This window comes from Podarcis filfolensis (assembly GCF_964270895.1).
Source record: "Podarcis filfolensis genome assembly, chromosome: 9".
Lineage (NCBI taxonomy): Eukaryota > Metazoa > Chordata > Lepidosauria > Squamata > Lacertidae > Podarcis > Podarcis filfolensis.
Window position 1 is genome coordinate 74,178,932 of NC_139610.1, and position 20,992 is coordinate 74,199,923.

Sequence of the window (20,992 nt, forward strand, 5' to 3'; positions counted from 1 at the left end):
CCAACCTCTGCTTAAAAACCTCCATGGAAGGAGAGTCCACCACCTCCCAAAGGGAGTCCATTCCACTGTCGAACAGCTCTTGCTGTCAGAAATTCCTTCCTGATGCTTAGTCGGAATCCCCTTTCTTGTAACTTGAAGCCATGGGTTCCAGTCCTCCCCTCCAGAGCAAGAGAAAGCAAGTTTTTTCCATCTTCCATGAGATATTCCAAGATGGCTCTCATACCCCCCTGACACCCTTCCACACTTTCACTGGAGGCTGTTACCTGCTTGGACATGGAGTCAATCAGCCGCACATAGAGGTCCTGCTCCGTCCGAAGTCCTGCGAGGAAGAAAAGCGAGAGGAACGTTTGTCTCTTCCGTTCTGGAACTTCCTATCCCCTGGCTGAAAATCACAGAGGCCCTCCGTTTTCAAAATGGTGGCGCAGGGGCTATGCCAGTCCCAAAATTTGGGGGGCGGCGGCGGCAAGAGGTGGCGGAGTATGGCACAACTGGCTGACAACTGTGGTGTGGTGCAGCGGTTAGAGTGTCGGACGAGGACCTGGGTTCGAATCCCCGCTCGGCCATGAAGGGAGCTCACTGGGAGCCCTTGGGCCCAGCCGCTGCCCCTCAGCTACCTCACAGGCCTAGCTGTCAACGTTTACCGTTTTTTAAGGGGAATTCCCTTATTCCGAATAGGATTCCTCGCAAGAAAAGGGAAAAGCTGACAGCTATGCTCACAGGGTTGTTTTGGGGGTTCAATGAGGAGAGAGGACAACCGCCTTGAGCTCCTTAGAGGGGGAAAAAGGAGGGATATGACATAATAATAATAATAATAATAATAATAATAATAATAATAATTTATTTATACCCCGCCCATCTGGTTGAGTTTCCCCAACCACTCTGGGCTGAGTGTTAAAAACAATACTGCATCAAACATTAAAAACTTCCCTAATCAGGGCTGCCTTCAGATGTCTTTTAAAAATAAGATAGCTGCTTATCTCCTTGACATCTGATGGGAGGGCGTTCCACAGGGCAGGTGCCACTACCGAGAATGAAATAAAACTAAACTACTTGCATCTGTCTGCAATGATGGTTACCAAACCGTGATTCTTTTCTGATGATATGTGAGCCGGTGGGGGCTGAGCCTTGAATTGGGACCCGAGAGACTCTAAAAAGCCTAAACTTGGAGCTTGCATGATGGCTGATGGGAACTGTAGTCCAAGCCACCTGGAGGACCTCTGGTTAGTGCAGTGAATGGATGCAGCGACTTTGCAAAGAGGGCTGCTTTTTGCATGCCTACGTCTCCACGCTCTGCATGATGGGAGTTGTAGTCAGGGATGATTCCTGGGTCAAATTCAAGGGGCTAAACAACCGAGCCCCCAAATACCTGAGAGACACCCCTCTCCTTTCCTAACGCCCCTCTTGGGTACAAAGATCGGCAGGGGGAGCTCTTAATAGTTCCTCTGCCCCCAGAGGTTCGGGGTGGTAGTGGTGGCCTGGGGGTGGGTGAAGAGGGTCTTTCTGTGGTGGCCCCTAATCTGAGGAACTCCCCACAGAAGTGGGCCTGGCAGCTTCATTGCACAGCTTGTGGAATATGCTGAAAATGCAGCTCTTTTTGTGATAACACAGCAAAAAGAGGAAAAACAAATCAAGCCACGTATAGGTGGAGGGAAGACAAAATTTATGTCTGTATGTTTAGTTTGTATGTTTGTTTTCTTTTTTGTAATCTAAGTTGAGAGGTGTATGTATCTATGTACAGTGGTACCTCAGGTTAAGTACTTAATTCGATCCAGAGGTCCGTTCTTAACCTGAAACTATTCTTAACCTGAAGCACCACTTTAGCTAATGGGGCCTCCTGCTGCTGCCGTGCCGCTGGAGCACGAGTTCTGTTCTCATCCTGAAGCAAAGTTCTTAACCCGAGGTACTATTTCTGGGTTAGCGGAGTCTGTAACCTGAAGCGTATGTAACCTGAAGCGTATGTAACCCGAGTTACCACTGTATAGTAAGTTTGTTTAGTGTTTTGGTTTGTGTTTGTAAGTATTGCATTTATCAATAAAAGTTAAAAAGAAAGATGCATCTCTTTTCACTGGCTTCAGACACTCCTGTTTTGAAATTTTAAGTTGCTTTAAACTGATTTTTTTAATGCATTAAAAAAAATATTGTGCTTTATTACCAATGGTGTTTTTTAATTGCCGTCACACGCCCTGTCTTAGGGTGAAGGGCAGGTAATAATAATACTGGGAATTGTGTTTTGAAACATATGCAGGGCATCAAGCAGACGAAGGCTAGTTTTAATCATTTTAAGTCATCTGCTTTCTGGGTCCCCCTGAAAAAACGCCATGCAAACATAGCGAATTAGCAATATTCCTTACCGTTACTGTACAAAAGCTGTAACCGGTAGTGGATGCCATTGTTGGTTTTCTCTCCAGTCTGCTCCTGAAAGAAAAGGATAAGGTATTGTTTTGAAAACACACGCTGTAGCTGAAGACTCTCTGCCATCTTGCACTAGCGAGACCCGGATTCGAATCATTTGCCAGCCGTGAGACCCCTGACTTTTTGCCTAACTGACATCACAGGATCGATGTAAGGATAAAGTTTGGAGGCAAACAACGAAAGGTGCTGTGGAGAAAAGGCAGGATCAAAATATGATGAATCAATGCTAGGATAAGCTCAGTTGGTAGAGCACAAGATTCTTAATCTCAGGGTTGTGGGTTCGAAACCCACATTGGGGAAAAGATTTATGCATCGCAGGGGGTTGGACTAGATGACCCTCGTGTTCCCTTCCAACTCTACAATTCTCCAATTCTAAGAAATATTTGAAGAAGTAAAGAAAAAACCAATTTAGTCTTACATCCGTCTCACCATCAGAAGGAGTCGATTTTTGAGAATATGCAAAGCAGTTTGCACACATTATCTCAGGAGTCCCTCACAATAACCCTGAAAGGTGGGTTGGGAAGTTTTTAATGTTCAAAAAGGTAAAGGGACCCCTGACCATTAGGTCCAGTTGTGGCCTACTCTGGGGTTGTGGCGCTCATCTTGCTTTATTGGCCGAGGGAGCCGGCGTACAGCTTCCGGGTCATGTGGCCAGCAGGACTAAGCCGCTTCTGGCGAACCAGAGCAGTGCACGGAAACGCCATTTACCTTCCCGCTGGAGCGGTACCTATTTATCTGCTTGCACTTTTACGTGCTTTTGAACTGCTAGGTTGGCAGGAGCAGGGACCGAGCAACAGGAGCTCACCCCGTCGCGGGGATTCGAACCACCGACCTTCTGATTGGCAAGCCCTAGGCTCTGTGGTTTAGACCACAGCGCCACCTGCGTCCCATTTTAATGTTTAGGGATGTTTTTAATGTTTGATGTTTAATTGTGGTTTAAAATATTCTGTTAGGAGCCGCCGAGAGTGGCTGAGGAGGCCCGGCCAGATGGGTGGGGTATAAGTAATAAATTAGTAGTAGTAGTAGTAGTAGTAGTAGTAGTACTGTTATTCCCAAATTGCATAGGGGTGGGCAGTGAGACTAAGATAGCCAGGCCATCACCACAGCAGGGGTGAGGTTCAAACAGAAGACTTGCTGATTTTGAACCAGGGACTGGGAAAGCTGAAATTCCCACTTCTAAGTCCTCAGCCCTACAGTTGTCCCCCCATTCTATCCAGGCACTCTATCCAGGTCTAGAGCCATAACACCCCATCAAATGGCGCTGAGCCCATGGCCCTGGGGGCCGCCATCTTGGTTTTTGGAAAGGCCCCAGAAGTCAACTTCCATTGTATGGCGGAGGTGAGCATGAATAGGGGAGGGACACGGTTCACAGAATCATAGAACTGTAGAGTTGAAAGGGACCCCGAGGGTCAACTATTCTAGCCGCCTGAAATGCAGGAATCTCAGCTGAAGCATCCATGACAGATGGCCGTCCAACCTCTGCTTAAAAACCTCCAAGGAAGGAGAGCCCACAACCTTCCAAGGGAATCACAGAATCGTAGTTGGAGTCTGTTCCATGGTTGCCGCCATTTGGATATGATGCCTCAAATCTGACCCCTAGAGGGGTTTTTTGTGGGGGGTGCGAGGAGAGAAACGACCGCGCAACCCGATTGGCTCCATACCCTGTCCTTCTCCACGAAGTCGATGAAAGACGTCCTCTCGATCTCCACAGGCTGCCCGTGCCGGTCGTACATGGCCAGGACGAAGTGGAAAAAGTTTGATTTCCTGAGGTTGGACGGGGGCTGCTTCTCGAAATGGGCCCGTGCCAGCCCAACGCCACTGCGAGGGAGAGACGGAAAGGAGAAGCCTGTCAGGAGACGTGGAAACTCCAGCCAGAAGCCCCCTTCCCTGCCAACAGCCCCCCACAAGCCTAAACAAAAGGGAGAGCGGGATATGGGGGTATCTATGCCAGCCTTCGCCAACCTAGTGCCCGTCGGGCCTTGGGCCAGTCGAAGCTTTTCCGCCTAGCCTACCTCGTAGGGTTGTTGTTGGGACTGAATGAGGAGAGGGAGAGAGACGCAATGCAACCTTGAGCTCCTTGGACGAAAAGGTTTGGTAGAAACACAATAAAAAAATAAAGAAATCTGGTTTTCTTAAATGAATGAATGAATAAATAAATATTTATTGTGCATGGTTTTATTGAAGTGTCGTAGTAATACAGTGGTTCTCAAACTTTTTTTTCTCTGGGGCACGAAGATAAAAAAAATGCTCATAAACGTTATTTATGTATGCCACTACTGCGGCCCGTGTTTCATTAGTCCCCAAATGGAAAACGAGCGAGGTCCCAACCAAAGAAGAATGGCAACTTAAGCTGACGGAAAATGCGCAGATTACATACTTAACATATAGAATAAGAGAACAAGAAGAACATAACGTTTGGAGAAGATTGGAAAACGTTTATTGAATACATGGGGGGGGGGAAACTGTGTACACTTGAAAACGTGGGCAGCGTTAAGATAAATTCAACAGTGTAAGAAAGTTTTGGTGGATGTAATATAGGAATGCTGAATGGTATAATTTGTGTAAAATATGCAGGGATTTATGATATGCAAAATGAACCACGGAAAGAGAAGAAGGGAAGCCACTGATATGTTAAGGGTGTTTAAATGAGTATTCTAAATTGTAAAACAGAAAATGTAATTAAAAATTATAAAATAATAAGATAAAAATTGCTCGTGCCACACTGAATTTCTTAACTGATAAGAAATAGGTTGGAAAACACAACTAGGCTGGTCCCCAGTATCACTTGATGCTTTTGCTCTCCTTTGGGAAAGAGAGCTATCCATATTCTGCAAATAAAATAAAATAGCTACTAAACTATACAACACTGAAATGTTTAGTTGTTCCTTTGACCGTCCTTGAAATTTCCCTCTGAGCTTGCAACCCTCTCCTGCCACACCCTTGGAGAACCACTGTAGTAAAAGGATGATGGATGGGGAAGATGAAAGCTTCCTTTGTTGATTTTCTGTCTAGTAATGGCACAGCAAGGTTCTTTTTTTGTGGGAGGGGGCACTGGGGCCTTACTCCATTCTCAGAAAAGTCGCAGGCCAGACCCTCAGGGGCAAGGGCAACGCTCCCTAGATTATGCCGCTGACCCCATCAAAACCCGACCCTCCAAATATCGTCCCTGGGCACACTTGATAAAAGGATGCCACCTGTTGGCTTGTTCTGCCAACTGCAGGAAGCACTGTCCCTCGGGAACAGAATCTCAGCCCCAGTTTACATGGGCAAAGCGGAGGTTAAGGTAATAATAATAATAATAATAATAATAATAATAATAATAATAATTTATTATTTATACCCCGCCCATCTGGCTGGGTTTCCCCAGCCACTCTGGGCGGCTTCCAACAGAACACCAAAACACAATAACCTATTAAACATTAAAAGCTTCCCTAAACAGGGCTGCCTTCAGAGGTCTTCTAAAAGTCTGGGAGTTGTTTTTCTCTTTGACATCTGGTGGGAGGGCGTTCCACAGGGCGGGTACCACCACCGAGAAGGCCCTCTGCCTGGTTCCCTGTAACCTCACTTCTCGCAGGGAGGGAACCGCCAGAAGGCCCTCGGAGCTAGACCTCAGTGTCTGGGCAGAACAATGGAGGTGGAGGCACTCCTTCAGGTTTCTATCATGCTCCCTTCTCCTCTCAATGCACGGCAGGCAGAAGTCCAACAGGTGCAGCCACCTCCTGCCACTGCTCCCCCAGGCTGAAACAAATACGTCAGACATCTCTGCTGAAGGCATGGCTGCCACATGACGGGGACAAATTGACAGAGGGTGGGGGACGTCTGCCAGTCCAGGGGGCCTGGTTCTGCACACCGCGGTGCAGAAGCTCAGCTGCCCATTGAGCCAGGCACTGCCAAATATCGCAAGCTGGAGACACCCAGGCCCTGGACGAATTAAGGTGTCACCAATGAATGGACCCCATTCATAGAAGCAGAAGCTCCTACCCCCCCCCCCCCCGAATTTAACCACACGTTTGACTGGCGCCTCCTTTTGGCCAAGCACCGCAACTGCAGGCACCTCTGGGCAGGTGCATTCCTGAAAATGAATGAAACACGCACATTTGTGGCATTGTAGCTGCAACGGTTAATTCATGTGCATGGAAAGTAAAGAGGACTCTGGGAACTCAGGCCTTGAGAGGCAGCGGGTGGCACCTCCTAGGGATAGAAGGTGGAGCCTGTTATTAAAAGAATATGACACCCTTCATCTCAAGATCACAGGGCGGTTTGCAAAATAAAAATGCAACATGCATAACGTTAAAAGAAACCAACGCATCCTCCCCACACATTTAAAAGGCCATGTTGTTTAGTCGTGTCCGACTCTACGTGACCCCCTGGACCAGAGCACGCCAGGCACTCCTATCTTCCACTGCCTCCCACAGTTTGGTCAAACTCATGCTGGTAGCTGTCCAACCATCTCGTCCTCTGTCATCCCCTTCTCCTTCTGCCCTCCATCTTTCCCAACACCAGGGTCTTTTCCAGGGAGTCTTCTCTTCTCATGAGGTGGCCAAAGTCTTGGAGCCTCAGCTTCAGGATCTATCCTTCCAGTGAGCACTCAGGGCTGATTTCCTTAAGAATGGAGAGGTTTGATCTTCTTGCAGTCCATGGGACTCTCAAGAGTCTCCTCCAGCACCAGAATTCAAAAGCATCCATTCTTCGGCAATCAGCCTTCTTTATGGTTCAGCTCTCACTTGCATACATCACTGCTGGGAAAACAATATTCAGATACCCTATGCCTATGCAACTCATTGCTGTGACACGACTGGCTCCGTGCATGCTAATCTATTATGTATTTCGGAAAGTTTGTTTGCAAGGCAGATGGGCACCTCTTAAGATATCGCAACCAAATTTTGCATGACGGTAAGAGCTGTTCAACCGTGGAACCGACCACGTGGGAAGACAGTGGACTCTCCTTCATTGGAGGCTTGCCAATGGAGCGGGCATGGCCATCTGCCAGGCATTTTGGAGCTGTGATTACTGCCTTCATCTGATCCCTTTATCTGCCACACCTGCAATAAAACATGTCTCTCCTGTATCGGTCTCTACAGCCACAGCAGGCGCTGTAATTATCCAATTGTTTGACTTCACCACCTGATGGCGCACTCTTCCATTGCCTCTCGAGACAGACAGATGCCAACAAAAGTAAGATTCCTTGATTGCAGGGGGTTGGTCTAGATGATTGCTGGGGCGCCTTCCAACTCTTCAATTTCATGGCTCCTGAGATTGAGAAGCGGGTTTTTATCTGCTTGGGTAGAATTGGATGCCACTTGGCATCAAGACAGCAGACTGAAACTATCAAAACTATGCTGATGTTAACCACAGTTTTCAAAACTCCCTGATTTTTTCTTAGATTTCCCATGCAATGCCAGGTATGCAGCTGCTGGTGCATTTATAAGCAAGACCCTAAAACTGAGCTCTGTTCTTACATCCTGACTGGCCACATTTTAAAACCTGAACATATCCCATTCGGACTGGAAATAGTTTTCGCACAAGCTCAGCATTAAAAGCACATTGCAAACCAATATCAAACAATGGCTCTCGTATTTGTGATCTCACTCTCTGAGCTCAGTCTAGTTGGGATGAAGCTCTACCTCTCTTTTAAATCAGAACCAGTGGAGGGGGTGAATGTCCTGTGTGAGTGTCTGGAGGTGGTTAGAGGATGGATGATGGCTAACAGATGAAGGTTGAATCCTGACAAGACAGAAGTATTGTTTTGGGGGGACAGGGGGCGGGCAGCTGTGGAGGACTCCCTGGTATTGAATGGGGAAACTGTGCCCCTGAAGGACCAGGTGTGCAGCCTGGGAGTCATTCTGGACTCACAGCTGTCCATGGAGGCGCAGGTCAATTGTGTGTCCAGGGCAGCTGTGTACCAGCTCCATCTGGTGCGCAGGATGAGACCCTACCTGCCCACAGACTGTCTCGCCAGAGTGGTGCATGCTCTGGTTATTTCCCGCTTGGACTACTGCAATGCGCTCTACATGGGGCTACCTTTGAAGGTAACCCGGAAACTACAACTAATCCAGAATGCGGCAGCTAGACTGGTGACTGGGAGCAGCCGTCGAGACCATATAACACCTGTCCTGAAAGACCTGCATTGGCTCCCAGTACGTTTCTGAGCACAATTCAAAGTGTTGGTGCTGACCTTTAAAGCCCTAAGTGGTCTCGGTCCTGTATACCTGAAGGAGCATCTCCACCCCCATTGTTCAGCCCGGACACTGAGGTCCAGCTCCGAAGGCCTTCTGGCGGTTCCCTCCCTGCGAGAAGTGAGGTTACAGAGAACCAGGCACAGGGCCTTCTCGGTGGTGGCGCCCGCCCTGTGGAACGCCCTCCCACCAGATGTCAAGGAAATAAACAACTACCTGACTTTTAGAAGACATCTGAAGGCAGCCCTGTACAGGGAAGTTTTCAACGGTTGATGTTTTATTGTGTTTTTACTATTTTGCTGGGAGCTGCCCAGAGTGGCTGGGGAAACCCAGCCGGATGGGCAGGGTATAAATAATAAAATTATTATTATTATTATTATTATTATTATTATTATTATTATTATTATTTTACAACCCCTTTATATCAGTGGAAAAGATCTGAGCATTTGCCAAACAGTCCAACCCAAATCAGTGGAGCAATGAAGTGCTGCCCTCTTGCAAGATTGTGCTTTATACTGTATGTGAAAGTTGTTATAAAAGCAGAGGAGGAGAAGGTGACGACTATGACAATAGCACAAAAGAAACGGCGTCCATAGAATCACAGAATAATTGTGGAATTGGAAGGGACCCTTAGGCTCATCTTGTCCAATCCGCTGCAATGCAGAAATGTAAACTGGGATGTAGACTTCAGCCCCACACATCAGCAACCTGCGTGTGTGGGTTGCAGCTGATCAGCTGGTCCCCTTGGAAGTGGCCTTCCGCAAACCTGGCATCCTGAATGCTTCTCTGCAGCTGATGGGAGTTGTAGTCCAAAAAATATCTGGAGGGCGAGGAGTGTCTTAAGAGGTTGTGGGTTCCACCTTTGTGCAGCTGTCTCTCTAGTGCCCGGAATACAAACCAACTTGCAATAAATGTGCCTCAGAAAACGGAGAAGGGAGATCGGAGATTGTCAGGCCGTATGCTGCTGTCTGCCAGACCACTTTTCAAATCAACTGTCAGAGCTTGCGGTGAGGCGGGGAGTTGGGTGGAAGAGAAGGACAGCGAGCCTGAAAGTCTCTATAGTGTCTGCAGAAAGCAGTCGGCTGACATTCACCCGAGAGGGCAGCTTCTTAGAAAACCTCCTTCCTTTTTCCTTCACACTCAACTCCTGCAGCTGAAAAGCCCTTTCGAGAAAAAGGAACGTTCTCTTTGGGATTCCCCCAAAAAGTCCTTCTCATAGAACACCAGGACTTAAGAGGAGAACCATGCTGGGAATATTGGGGAGGTTTTTCTGTTTTTGGTATAAGCTGCCCTATACAGAATCAGACCATTGGGTCCATCTTGCTTAGCAATGTCTACACTGAGTGGCAGAAGTTTTCCCAGCCACACCTAGACTGGAGGGGATTGTACCGGGGGTGTCTTGTAAGCAAGGAAGGTGGTCAGCCCCCCCTTTCCACCACGCTTAGACAGGCACAGAGTCTGCAACAAACTGTTACGCGGAAGCCAGCGTTGTATTTTCATATTTTGCATTTTTACGTTGTGAACTGTGATCCACAGATAAAGAGCAGTATCCCAATTCAATAAATAATAATAATGACTTCGAAGACGATGCATCTCCAAAACGCAGAGAGCAGCTTCAAATCAAGCCTTGGAAACAACCTCGACTTTACTAGAAAAAAAGGGAAAAGAATATGAGCTGCCCCCCTTTTTATATAATTTTACTCAAAACGCTCTGTTTCGAAGAGGCCACTGTGCAGCCTGCCTTGCACTTTGAATGCTGAATTTTGTTCCACCGCTTAGAGCGGTGATGACTTTGGAAAGGAAACAAGCTCTCTCCTGGGAGACCTTCAGCTCAGAGCTCAGACTAGCTTGTAATAAAACCTGGCGTGCCGTGTAGCCGAGTCGCCTGGGCTTTCTCGCTCTTATCAGCGCTGAAGTTGCACAGGCAGAATATATATAAAAAGGCCTTCCAGAGGCCCTGACACCGGGCCCTCTGTGCCGCGCAGGAGCCCTCTGGACCTGGCCTGAGGACCCGAACTCAGAACCAGCCTATGCTCTGGTCACAGACGGTGTGGTGTACCTGCCCACTTTGGAAAAAGCAAAAAGATCCCACTGCATGCTTAGAATCATAGAACTGCAGAGCTGGAAGGGATGAGAGGAGATGCTGAAAACTGCCCTTTTGTGCCTATGAGCCGCCCTGAGATCTTTGGATGAAGGGTGGTATAAAGGTAAAGGTAAAGGGACCCCTGACCATTAGGTCCAGTCGTGACCAACTCTGAGGTTGCGGCGCTCATCTCGCTCTATAGGCCGAGGGAGTTGGCATTTGTCCGCAGACAGCTTTTGGGTCACGTGGCCAGCATGACTAAGCCACTTCTGGCAAACCAGAGCAGCGCACGGAAACACCACTTACCTTCCCGCCGGAGTGGTACCTATTTATCTACTTGCACTTTGAGGTGCTTTCGAACTGCTAGGTTGGCAGGAGCAGGGACCGCTCACCCTGTCGCGGGGATTCAAACCACCGACCTTCTGATCAGCAAGTCCTAGGCTCTGTGGTTTAACCCACAGCGCCACCCGCATCCCAAAGGGTGGTATACAAATGTTAAAATAAAAATGCAGTAAATAAACATCTGGAGCAAATTATGTTGGCCACCCCTGCTTTACTGTGCATGCATAGAGAAGCAGGGAACCGTGGCGCTTGAGACACTACTGTGCATGCGTTGTGTTGCTGAGGAAGCCATGGCTGGCGTTTTTCCCAGTCCCGCTGGCCACATCAAGAGGGGCTTGGGCCTCTGGGTCGCATCAATCCTAGAATTGTTGGGTAGGAGGGGACCCCAAGGGTCATCTAGTCCAACCCCCTGCAATGCAGGAATCTCAGCTCAAGCATCCAAGACAAATGGCCATCCAAGCTCTGCTTAAAAACCTCTGAGGAAGGAGAGTCTTCTGAGGGAGACCGTTCCACTGTCAAACAGCTCTTGCCATCCACAACCTCCTGAGGGAAGACTGTTCCAGTTGGAGGGGCAAAATTTAGAAGAAGCCCATTTGCCCGTCAGCCGCCCTCAAATATATATTCACTGCTATCCCCTTCTGCCGAGGGGCCTGATCTCTCCCCAATGTGGACTAACCCTCTGAGCTTCTAGAGAATATGAGAGAAATTTGGGGCTCATTTCTAGCTGGGCCTGTGTATCCCCTGCACCTAGACAACAAACCACCCTCCTGACTCATGGAGAAAATGTTTGTCTGTCTTTCCCTCTCTTCCTTGGGAAGAAGATTTTTTTTGTGTGTGTGTAAGGAAGTCACTTTCTCCATCAACTGCACAATGGACCAAAGGGAAAAAGAAAGTTCTTCCTAACATTTAGTCGGGATCTCTGTTCTTGACCTTTGAATCCACTGGTTCAGGTCTTCGCCCCTGGAGCAGTGGAAAACAAGCTTGCTCCATATTCCATGTGACTTATTCTAGCCCTGCCCATGTTCCTGAGGAAAGTGATGGCTATTGAAAAGAAAAGGCGCAGCCAATCAAAACATCCAGTTCAATTAAGTTAGCCACACTTGTTTAAGGCAGGGGTGCCCAAACTTTTTTCAGAGAGGGCCAGATTTGATGAAGTGAACTTGCGCGAGGGCCGACCAAAGTCCAAAGTTGTTGAGCTTATTTTTTAGGATAGATGTTGATGTTGCTGAGCTTTTTTTTAGCTTTTTAAGGATTTCAAACTCAGCCCTACAACTCCCATGATCCCTAACTTGGCCTACAACTCCCATGATTCCTAGCTATCAGGACCAGTGGTCAGGGATGCTGGGAATTGTAGTCTCAAAACATCTGGAGGGCCGAGGTTGAGGAATATGTCCTGCCCCAGGACATATACTGCCCCAGGGGCCGGATTAAATCAACCGGCGGACCAGATTAGGCCCCTGAAATGGAGGACATGGTTTCAGGCTTCCTGGCTGTCAAACGCAACCTTCACAGAGGGGGTTTTGTGGAATGTGCTCAGGCTCTGATTTTTATGGACTTTGAGGTGAAGGTACCAGGACCATCTCTCTTTGTCCCTTGACTTCTTAAAAGTTGGCCAAGGGAGCATAGCTGTCAACTTACAGATTTGAAAATAAGGGACCAGCAGCCTCGAAAATAAGGGATCAGCAGCCAAAATAAGGGATTTTCCAAGCACAGGTATGTTCGACTTCTGAGCCCCTCCGAGCCAAAGGCAGAAAGCCCAGCCAGCAGCCAAACGAAGCCTCAAGTGGTGGTTCCCACAGCGCAGCAACCCAACAAAGGGGATGCAGCAAGGAAAACCACCATCACCTCTCCGCTGGGAAGCACTGAGCAAAAGCGAGTCCTCAGGCAACACGGCCGATTTGATCGGCACAAGGCATGCAAGCTCCACTCCCCCAGCCGTTCTTAGACTCCTTATTGGGTGAGCAACGCAGCCAAGCAACACAGTTGGAGCCTCCCTTCTCCCTGGCCGGCAGGGAGGGAGGGAGAGGAGCTGCTTCCTTTGAAACCCGGGAAATTTAAGGGACATCATCAATCCGGGACAGCAGCGGAACACGGCGCTGGGATAAGGGAGTTTCCTGCCAAATAAGGGACGGTTGACAGCTATGCAAGGGAGCAAGGCCGCCTCCGATATTCCGATGGCCCAACAGAGAGAAGACATTTACGGCTCCGGGTTTCAAGTGGGCGCAGTAGCAACTATTGCACAAGGTTGTGGCAACGGTTGCCACCTTTCCCGCCAGAGCTTCCTGTGCCTTTATCATTAGCCTGCCAGGCAGAAATTGAACAGGCACTGCTTTCCCTGCAGCAGAATTCCCTGGCAGAATTTCTGCCTGCCACACAGCTATGAAAAGGAACAGGAATCCTACTGGGATGGCAGAGTCAATTTACACATTCCAGAAGCGCTCACGGACTGGATCTTCCCCTGCTGCTTCAGAATTTAAAGTGAGCCATGGGGAGGAAGGGAATTATGTGTGTGCTAGATGTAGCCCCCTACATCACTTTTCCAGCCAAAATTGTCCCCCCAAAGCACCTATCGAATTTCTGAGGCAATGCATCAGTCTCAGGCGCCTTTGTTTAGCGCTGAAGTCAACTTAAGTTCAGAGTAAACGGAATTTGCACCTAATTCTCTCCCAGGTAGAACTGCCAAAGTTCTTGACCTGCCCCTTTGCATATCACAACAGCTTGATCTGCAGCTGTTAACAAACGGTCATATTTAATCTGCATGAGAATCAAGCTGCTGTTAAATGCAAGCCAGGCTTTGGTTTTTTTATTGTTGTCCTTCCTTTAATGCTTAAAAAAATAATCAGTTGGCAACTCTAGATCCTGGTTTTGATTTATAAAAAAAAAGCCCTCAAGAGCTTTGGCCCTGTCTCGAGATGGGGGGAAAAAATTAATTCAGTTTGCATTTAAGGGTCTAATTCGCACTTTCAGAATAGCAGGAAGAATGAAACACAGCCTCTCTCTTTTTTTGGAAATCTGTATTATTCTGAATTTTGCAATGCAACCTTCCCTGGCCAAAAAATGCACATACTGTAGTTAAGTATGCATAGAAATGCATGTATTTCTGGAAGCAGCAGACAAATAAACATTATAAAAGGGAGGGGGAAATGCTTTGCAAAAGAGGGTATATTAGGCAAAATTGCATACAAAGATGTGTAAGGAGAGATTCTAAAGCTGCAGCTGAATTTTCACAAGGAGTGGTTTTTACACACACACACACACACACACACACACACACACACACACGTACCTTGGTTTACGAACTTAATCCATTCCGGAAGTCCGTTCTTAAATCAAAGCATTCTTAAACCAAGGCGTGCTTTCCCATAGCGGCAGGGGACTTGATTTACAAATGGAACACACTCAACAGGAAGCGGAACATGTTTTTAGAATCATAGAATCATAGAGTTGGAAGAGACCACAAGGGCCATCGAGTCCAACCCCCTGCCAAGCAGGAAACACCATCAGAGCACTCCTGACATATGGTTGTCAAGCCTCTGCTTAAAGACCTCCAAAGAAGGAGACTCCACCACACTCCTTGGCAGCAAATTCCACTGTCGAACAGCTCTTACTGTCAGGAAGTTCTTCCTAATGTTTAGGTGGAATCTTCTTTCTTGTAGTTTGGATCCATTGCTCCGTGTCCGCTTCTCTGGAGCAGCAGAAAACAACCTTTCTCCCTCCTCTATGTGACATCCTTTTATATATTTGAACATGGCTATCATGTCACCCCTTAACCTCCTCTTCTCCAGGCTAAACATGCCCAGCTCCCTTAGCCGTTCCTCATAAGGCATCGTTTCCAGGCCTTTGACCATTTTGGTTGCCCTCCTCCTCCTTATTCCAAGGCAAAGTTCACAAACCAAAACACCTACTTCTGGGTTTGCAGTGTTCTTAATCCAAGTTGTTCATAAACTAAGCTGTTCTTAAACCAAGGTACCACGCTCTCTCTCTCTGTATATATATATATATATATATATATATATATATATATATATATATTGCGGGAGGCAGTGGAAGACAGGAGTGCCTGGCGTGCTCTGGTCCATGGGGTCACGAAGAGTCAGACACGACTAAACGACTAAACAACAATATATATATACACACAAACACACAGGGTGAGTCTTTTAAAAGAGGCCCCATGGAACATGTGTACTCTGTATCCATGGGGCCTCTTTTAAAGGACTCACCCTGTGCACACACATACACGCACATACACACACATGTGAAAATGGGGAGAATTGCATGAGTGGAAAAATGAGAAACCCAACCTGTCCATCCTCACGCTCGCTCCTTGTTTTCTCTCCACCCTGAGCACCATATTCAGAGATACACTGCCCCTAAACAATGAAGCTCCATTTAGTAATGATGGCTAATAGCCACCAACAGACGTAGCCTCCATACATTTGGGCTTTTCCCAGGCGAACCCAGGCTTGGTCCACCCGACAACCTGATGGAGATGGAGATGAGATGGAGATGTTCAACTTTAGACTACAGGCGGGTGTTTGGTTTTTTTAGAGCTCCTTGCAGGAAGAAATCTAACACGACGGCAATCACTTTTAGCTAGAACCTGACGCACAGTGGCTCTTCTCCTTTTTCCATGGGGAAGCAGTGAAATTGGTGCCCCCAACAAAGAGGCGCAGTCAATTTTGCCACCTCATACGCTGCTGCCTGTAGTACATAGGAATTAAGGTCAGGCCAAGCCAGGGGGTCTCCCCACATAGCATGACAGCAAATTTCACAGGCTGAATATTTGATAATAAGAAAGGAAGAGGGTGAACAGACCCTCTAAGTGTCCCTATTTTCCAGGGACATCTTGACCTTTAAAGCCCTTTGTGACTTAGGGCCCTCGTATTTACGGGACCGCCTCTCCTGGTCTGCCTCGCAGAGGACCTTAAGGTCCATGAATAATCATAGTTTAGAGGTCCCGGGCCCTAAGGAAGTCAGACTATCCTCCACCAGGGCCAGGGCCTTCTCAGTGATGGCTCCGACCTGGTGGAACGCTCTGTCCCATGAGACCAGGGCCCTGCAGGATTTAACCTCCTTCCTTCAGGCCTGTAAGACAGAGCTGTTCCGCCTGGCCTTTAATTTGAATTCAGCCTGATCTTTTATTTCCCTTCTCTTCCCTGCCCCTCATCTTTTATGAAGATCACCTGCTCTGAGACCCCGCAGCTAATTCTTCCTTGGCCTCCTTGCTGGCCCAAGTAGGACCAATTCAGCCAGCTAGCCCTGGGGATTATCTAATGCTTATTAGATGGATTTCCCCTAAATTGATTTCTGAACTTTGAATTTTATTGTTATTCATGTTTTTATACTGTATTTTGTCCAGGTTTAGAACCCAGGACACTTTTATGTTCATTTTTTCATTTTTTGCAGATTTATAAAACGTTTTGGAAGTCACTGATACAGTGCGTAGCAAGACAAAAATAAGATCATTATTATTTTAATCACACACTCAGTAAACTGAAAGAAATAAAAACTATTTCTGCAATTGTGCAATTAGTTTTCCTTAAGCTGGCTGAGTCAGAAGCTACAGAAGAAGCTTCAATTCCACAGCAGCTCCAAAGTCATGACCCCTCCAAGCAAGACATTTCACACCATGCGTTAAGAGTCTGAATTACCGTATTTTCCATAAGACGCACCTAATTTTTAGAAGAGGAAAACAAGAAAAAAAAATATTCTGAATGAAACGGTGGATGTATGATTTTTGTGGTTCATGCTGTGGCCACAGACATGTGCTTTGACAGTGAGTTTGGGGTAGCCCAATGCAAAAATCCTGAAAATCCATGTGGATCCAGGCTTTGTAACCACGTTTTTGCGCCACTGCGGTCCAATGAAACAGTGGATGCGTGATTTTTTTGGTGCAGGCTATAGCCTGCCAACCTAGCAGTTTCGAACTGCCAACCTAGCAGTTCGAAAGCACATTAAAGTGCAAGTAGACAAATAGGTACCGCTCCAGCGGGAAGGTAAACGGTGTTTCCGTGTGCTGCTCTGGTTCACCAGAAGCGGCTTAGTCATGCTGGCCACATGACCTGGAAGCAGTACGCCGGCTCCCTTGGCCAATAAAGCGAGATGAGCGCTGCAACCCCAGAGTCGGTCACGACTGGACCTAATGGTCAGGGTAGCCATGGACATGCTATGGGATCTGATGGTGAATTTGGGGTGACCCAATGCAAAAATCCTGAGGATCCATAGGCTTTTACCTCCCCCCTCCCAGGCAACCTCCTTTATCACTAGCCTCCCTTATCTCCCTCCCGATCGCTTGCCGATTACCTGCTTCCTTTCAACACCCCCTTCCCTCTTGTTTGCCTTAGTGTCTTTTCCTTAGCTGGAGTAGTATTTGCTCCTCCTTTTCTTCTAATTTCTCTCCTCATTGCTTTAGCCTTCCTGTCTCCTCTCCTTGCAGGTTTGCTGTCTTTACCTCCCCACTTCCAGGCAGCCTCCTTTATTGCTAGCGTCCCCTATCTCCCTCCCGATCGCTTGCCGATCAGCGGCTTTGTTTCAACACCCACTTCCCTCTTTCTAAAAAGAAAAAGCATGATCTGCCCCTGGGCAATTCGGCTCCAGGGACCACACATTCGCTCCATAAGACGCACAGATGTTTCCCCTTACTTTTTAGGAAGAAAAAGGTGCGTCTTATGGAGCGAAAAATATGGTAACTAGTTACTAAAAACCAACCAAACAAACAGAGAGTTAAACCTATCTCTACAGAAGAAGCAGTGGCTATTGGCCGCTTGCAACCAAGTGAAAATGTCCGGGCATCAGGATGGCACCTGACATATCCATCATCTGGAGATGCATGCCTGGGGATTCTTGGAACGTGACTGTTTTCACACACAAAAAGCGCATCCTGAAGAATTCTATCAGTGATATTTTATCTGCACAATCAAAAGTAGTACAGTGGCACCTTGGTTCTCAAACTTAATCCGTTCTGGGAGTCTGTTCGACTCCCAAAACGGTTCAAAAACCAAGGCGTGGTTTCCGATTGGCTGCAGGATTCCTGCACTCAAGTGGAAGTTGCGTCGGATGTTCGGCTTCCAAAAAACGTTCACAAACCGGAACACTTACTTCCGGGTTTGTGGCGTTTGGGAGCCGATTTGTCCGGGAGCCAAGCCGTTCGAGTACCAAGGTACCACTGTGTTGAAAAATACAACTTTTAAGCCATCTGGTCCCAAAATGGCAACTTGACATTCCACTGAGGCAGCCTGGCTTAAGGAGCCATTTTGCACCTAGCTTATATAGCTGAGTTTCTAACACTGAGAAGCAGTAGCAAACCCTTGGTCGACACAGAGACTGGTGCTCCCCTCTTAAAAAAAAACAGCATCTTCACCCTAGATGGCCCTTGGGACCGATTTTGACTCTACAATTATATGATTCTAGGACTCTTTTATATCCTTCAGAGAAGGAAGGAGCAAGTTACAGACTAGAGGGAGGGTGTATCTCTGAGCTAAGGGTCCTTTTTATTTTCTGAAGCTGAAACAGGGAATGAAAATATCCAAGGCAACATTTCTTTCCAGTAACAACTGGCTGCTATGGCCTGTAATTTCAAACACACTACCAGCGAGTAAATCCCATTTAGCCCAGTGGGTCTCACTTCTGAGTAAACATGCTCTGAGGCTGCACAATCTGCTTGCTTAAGGTGAGAGTTATCTCGCACTTTCTCCAGTAGCCGAAGAAGACAGCGACAGGGGTTTTGGGCAATATGCAAATTTATTTAAATTTAATCAATCAGATAAAAGGCAGATGATTAATCAACAGTGCACTCTGCCACTGGTCCTAATTTTACACATTGTGGGATGGTTGTTTTTTTAAAAAAGCAAAACAGTTTATTAGCACTGACATACACATGACCATCTCGGCCAAGATCGGCACCCAGCGGCCCAAGTCAGAAAACCCACCCGGACATCAAAAAAAGTGTGATTTTCTGGGAACTTCCCTCCTGGATTTCTGTGCTCCCAGCAACCTTTTGGCTCTAAAAATACCCCGTGAAAGAAAAAGAGCTTGTGCAGGTTCCCTGCTGATTGAAGGATCAGTTTTGACAACCAGCTCCTTCGCTCCTCTCCCCTCAGCCCCATCTTCAAGAATCTCCTCCGTGCAGCCGAAAAAGGCTCTTTCGCTCCAGCGTTTCAATCAGAGAAACGCAGGGAGAGGGGGCCAGCCCTCGTTAAAAACAAGAGGCAAATTTCCTTCCCAACCTTCAGCCCACAGACAAGAAAGTAAGACAATCTCGCTTCCCCCTCAGCATAATCTCCTAGGTAAATTACTCTTCCACCCACTGACTCTTCCTAGGCTGCTCTCTGGGTGTCCGTTTAGCTAAAAAGCAGGGTGGGAGCAGAGAGAGGGGGAGATTTGTAAGTTATATAGATAACTTAGGGAAGGGGGGGAAATCAAGGGAAATCTCGCCTGCTTCTTGTTTAGGACCCAGTTCCCTGGGGGTAAAAACTGGGTCTCCCCCACTATCTCCCCACCACCACCACCGTGGACCCATCACATGCCTACTGTCAACAAATGCCTGTCCCTTCTCCTTAATTTTCCCCCACCCTAATTTTCTGAGCAGCTCCAGGTGACGGGCTAGGAATCACATTAGGATCGTGAAAGGGACATCCAGGGGTCATCTAGCACAACCCCCGCAATGCAGGTGTGATGGCCTGGGACTCGGAACCAGAGGAGTCTCAGTCCACACCGGATCCTTTGCCTCATCTGAACCAAGTCCGGGGCCTGATCCCGAAGAGCCCCAGTCTGCACAGGTTCCCTTGCAACAAGCACCAGCTGGGCCGAGTCAGGGGCCTGAGCCTGCCCTTGCTCCAGATGCGGGGATTCCCTCGCTGCCTCCAGCTGGGCCATCACTTACAGCTGCTCCACTACCAGTTGGGTCAGGGGAGGCTGAGGTGGCCCCTGGTAACCCACCGACGTCTCCTGAGCTGCAGAGATTCAGGTCTGAAAGAAGGAGAGACCTGAGTACTCGCAGGAGGAGTGCTCGCCTTCGGGTGAAACAGGGAGGTGAGTCCTTGGGGGATCAAGACCGGCCTCTACCCCGACAAAGATAAAAGGCTGTTGGACCCTGTTCCAGGTTGCGGGGGCAACATTGCTGTATGCCAGATCCTGCCTGAAATCCTGTACATGTCCTTTCCTGGTTTCCTGCCTTGGCCCTTTCGGACTGACTCCTAGTGGAGCCTCTGGATTCTGGACTGGTCCTGGACTGTGTTTCATGGGTTACCCCTGGGCCCAGTGCAGTAGGAATCATGGCTAAAGAATACGATACGGTACGATAATCTTTATTGTCACTGTCCCATATGGAACAACAAAATTGAAAAATCTACATAAAACATTCAAAACCCAACAAGCCTGCTATCCCAGCCTGGTTAGCCCCCTAAAAACTCTGATACCCCATAATTAAATACAATATACTCCCACAGAGACTACCTCACACTGCGTTTAAAACCAAAATCGCATTTGGATAGAAACTGTTTCTCAGGCGGCTAGTCCTAGTCTTTATAACCCTGTACCTTCTTCCAGAAGGCAGAAGCTGAAAGAGATCATTTCCGGGGTACGCAATATCCTGCACTATCTCTGCAGCTTTCTTGTGGCACCTGGAAGCATAGATTTGATCCAAGGTGGGAAGAGTGCACCCAATTATTCAATTATTCTGAAATTCTCTGAAAGGCGGCCACTTGTTTCCCATTATGCTGCTGCCGGCCGCTGGGTATATTTGGGATGCGCCCCGCTGAAGGAGGAGGGCGTTTGATGGGTTATATCAGGGCTCAGCCCTGCCTCGACCTGGGGTCTACTCGGATGAGAGGTAAGGACAGCCAGACCCACTGGAATATTTCCACCCAGAACCTGGGGAGTCATCGGACCTAGACATGCCTGCCCCAGGACTCCAGGTCCCCACACTACCCCCCAAAATGGGCTACAGCCTACAGGATCAGAAGAAATGGAAAGACAAGCA

The 20,992-nt window shown here is 47.8% G+C and overlaps 1 protein-coding gene across 1 annotated transcript in view; it reads right to left on the reverse strand.

The window, feature by feature from the left end:
• LOC310742210 (transcription factor COE1-like) overlaps positions 1 to 20,992 on the reverse strand; it is a 98,275-nt gene that overhangs the window by 58,165 nt on the left and 19,118 nt on the right. The window contains exons 3-5 of the mRNA XM_083571278.1: positions 4,074 to 4,230; positions 2,352 to 2,415; positions 264 to 319 (exon numbers count right to left, since the gene is read on the reverse strand). Coding sequence (XP_083427404.1) covers positions 264 to 319; positions 2,352 to 2,415; positions 4,074 to 4,230 — 277 coding nt within the window. The remainder of the gene's footprint in view (positions 1 to 263; positions 320 to 2,351; positions 2,416 to 4,073; positions 4,231 to 20,992) is intronic.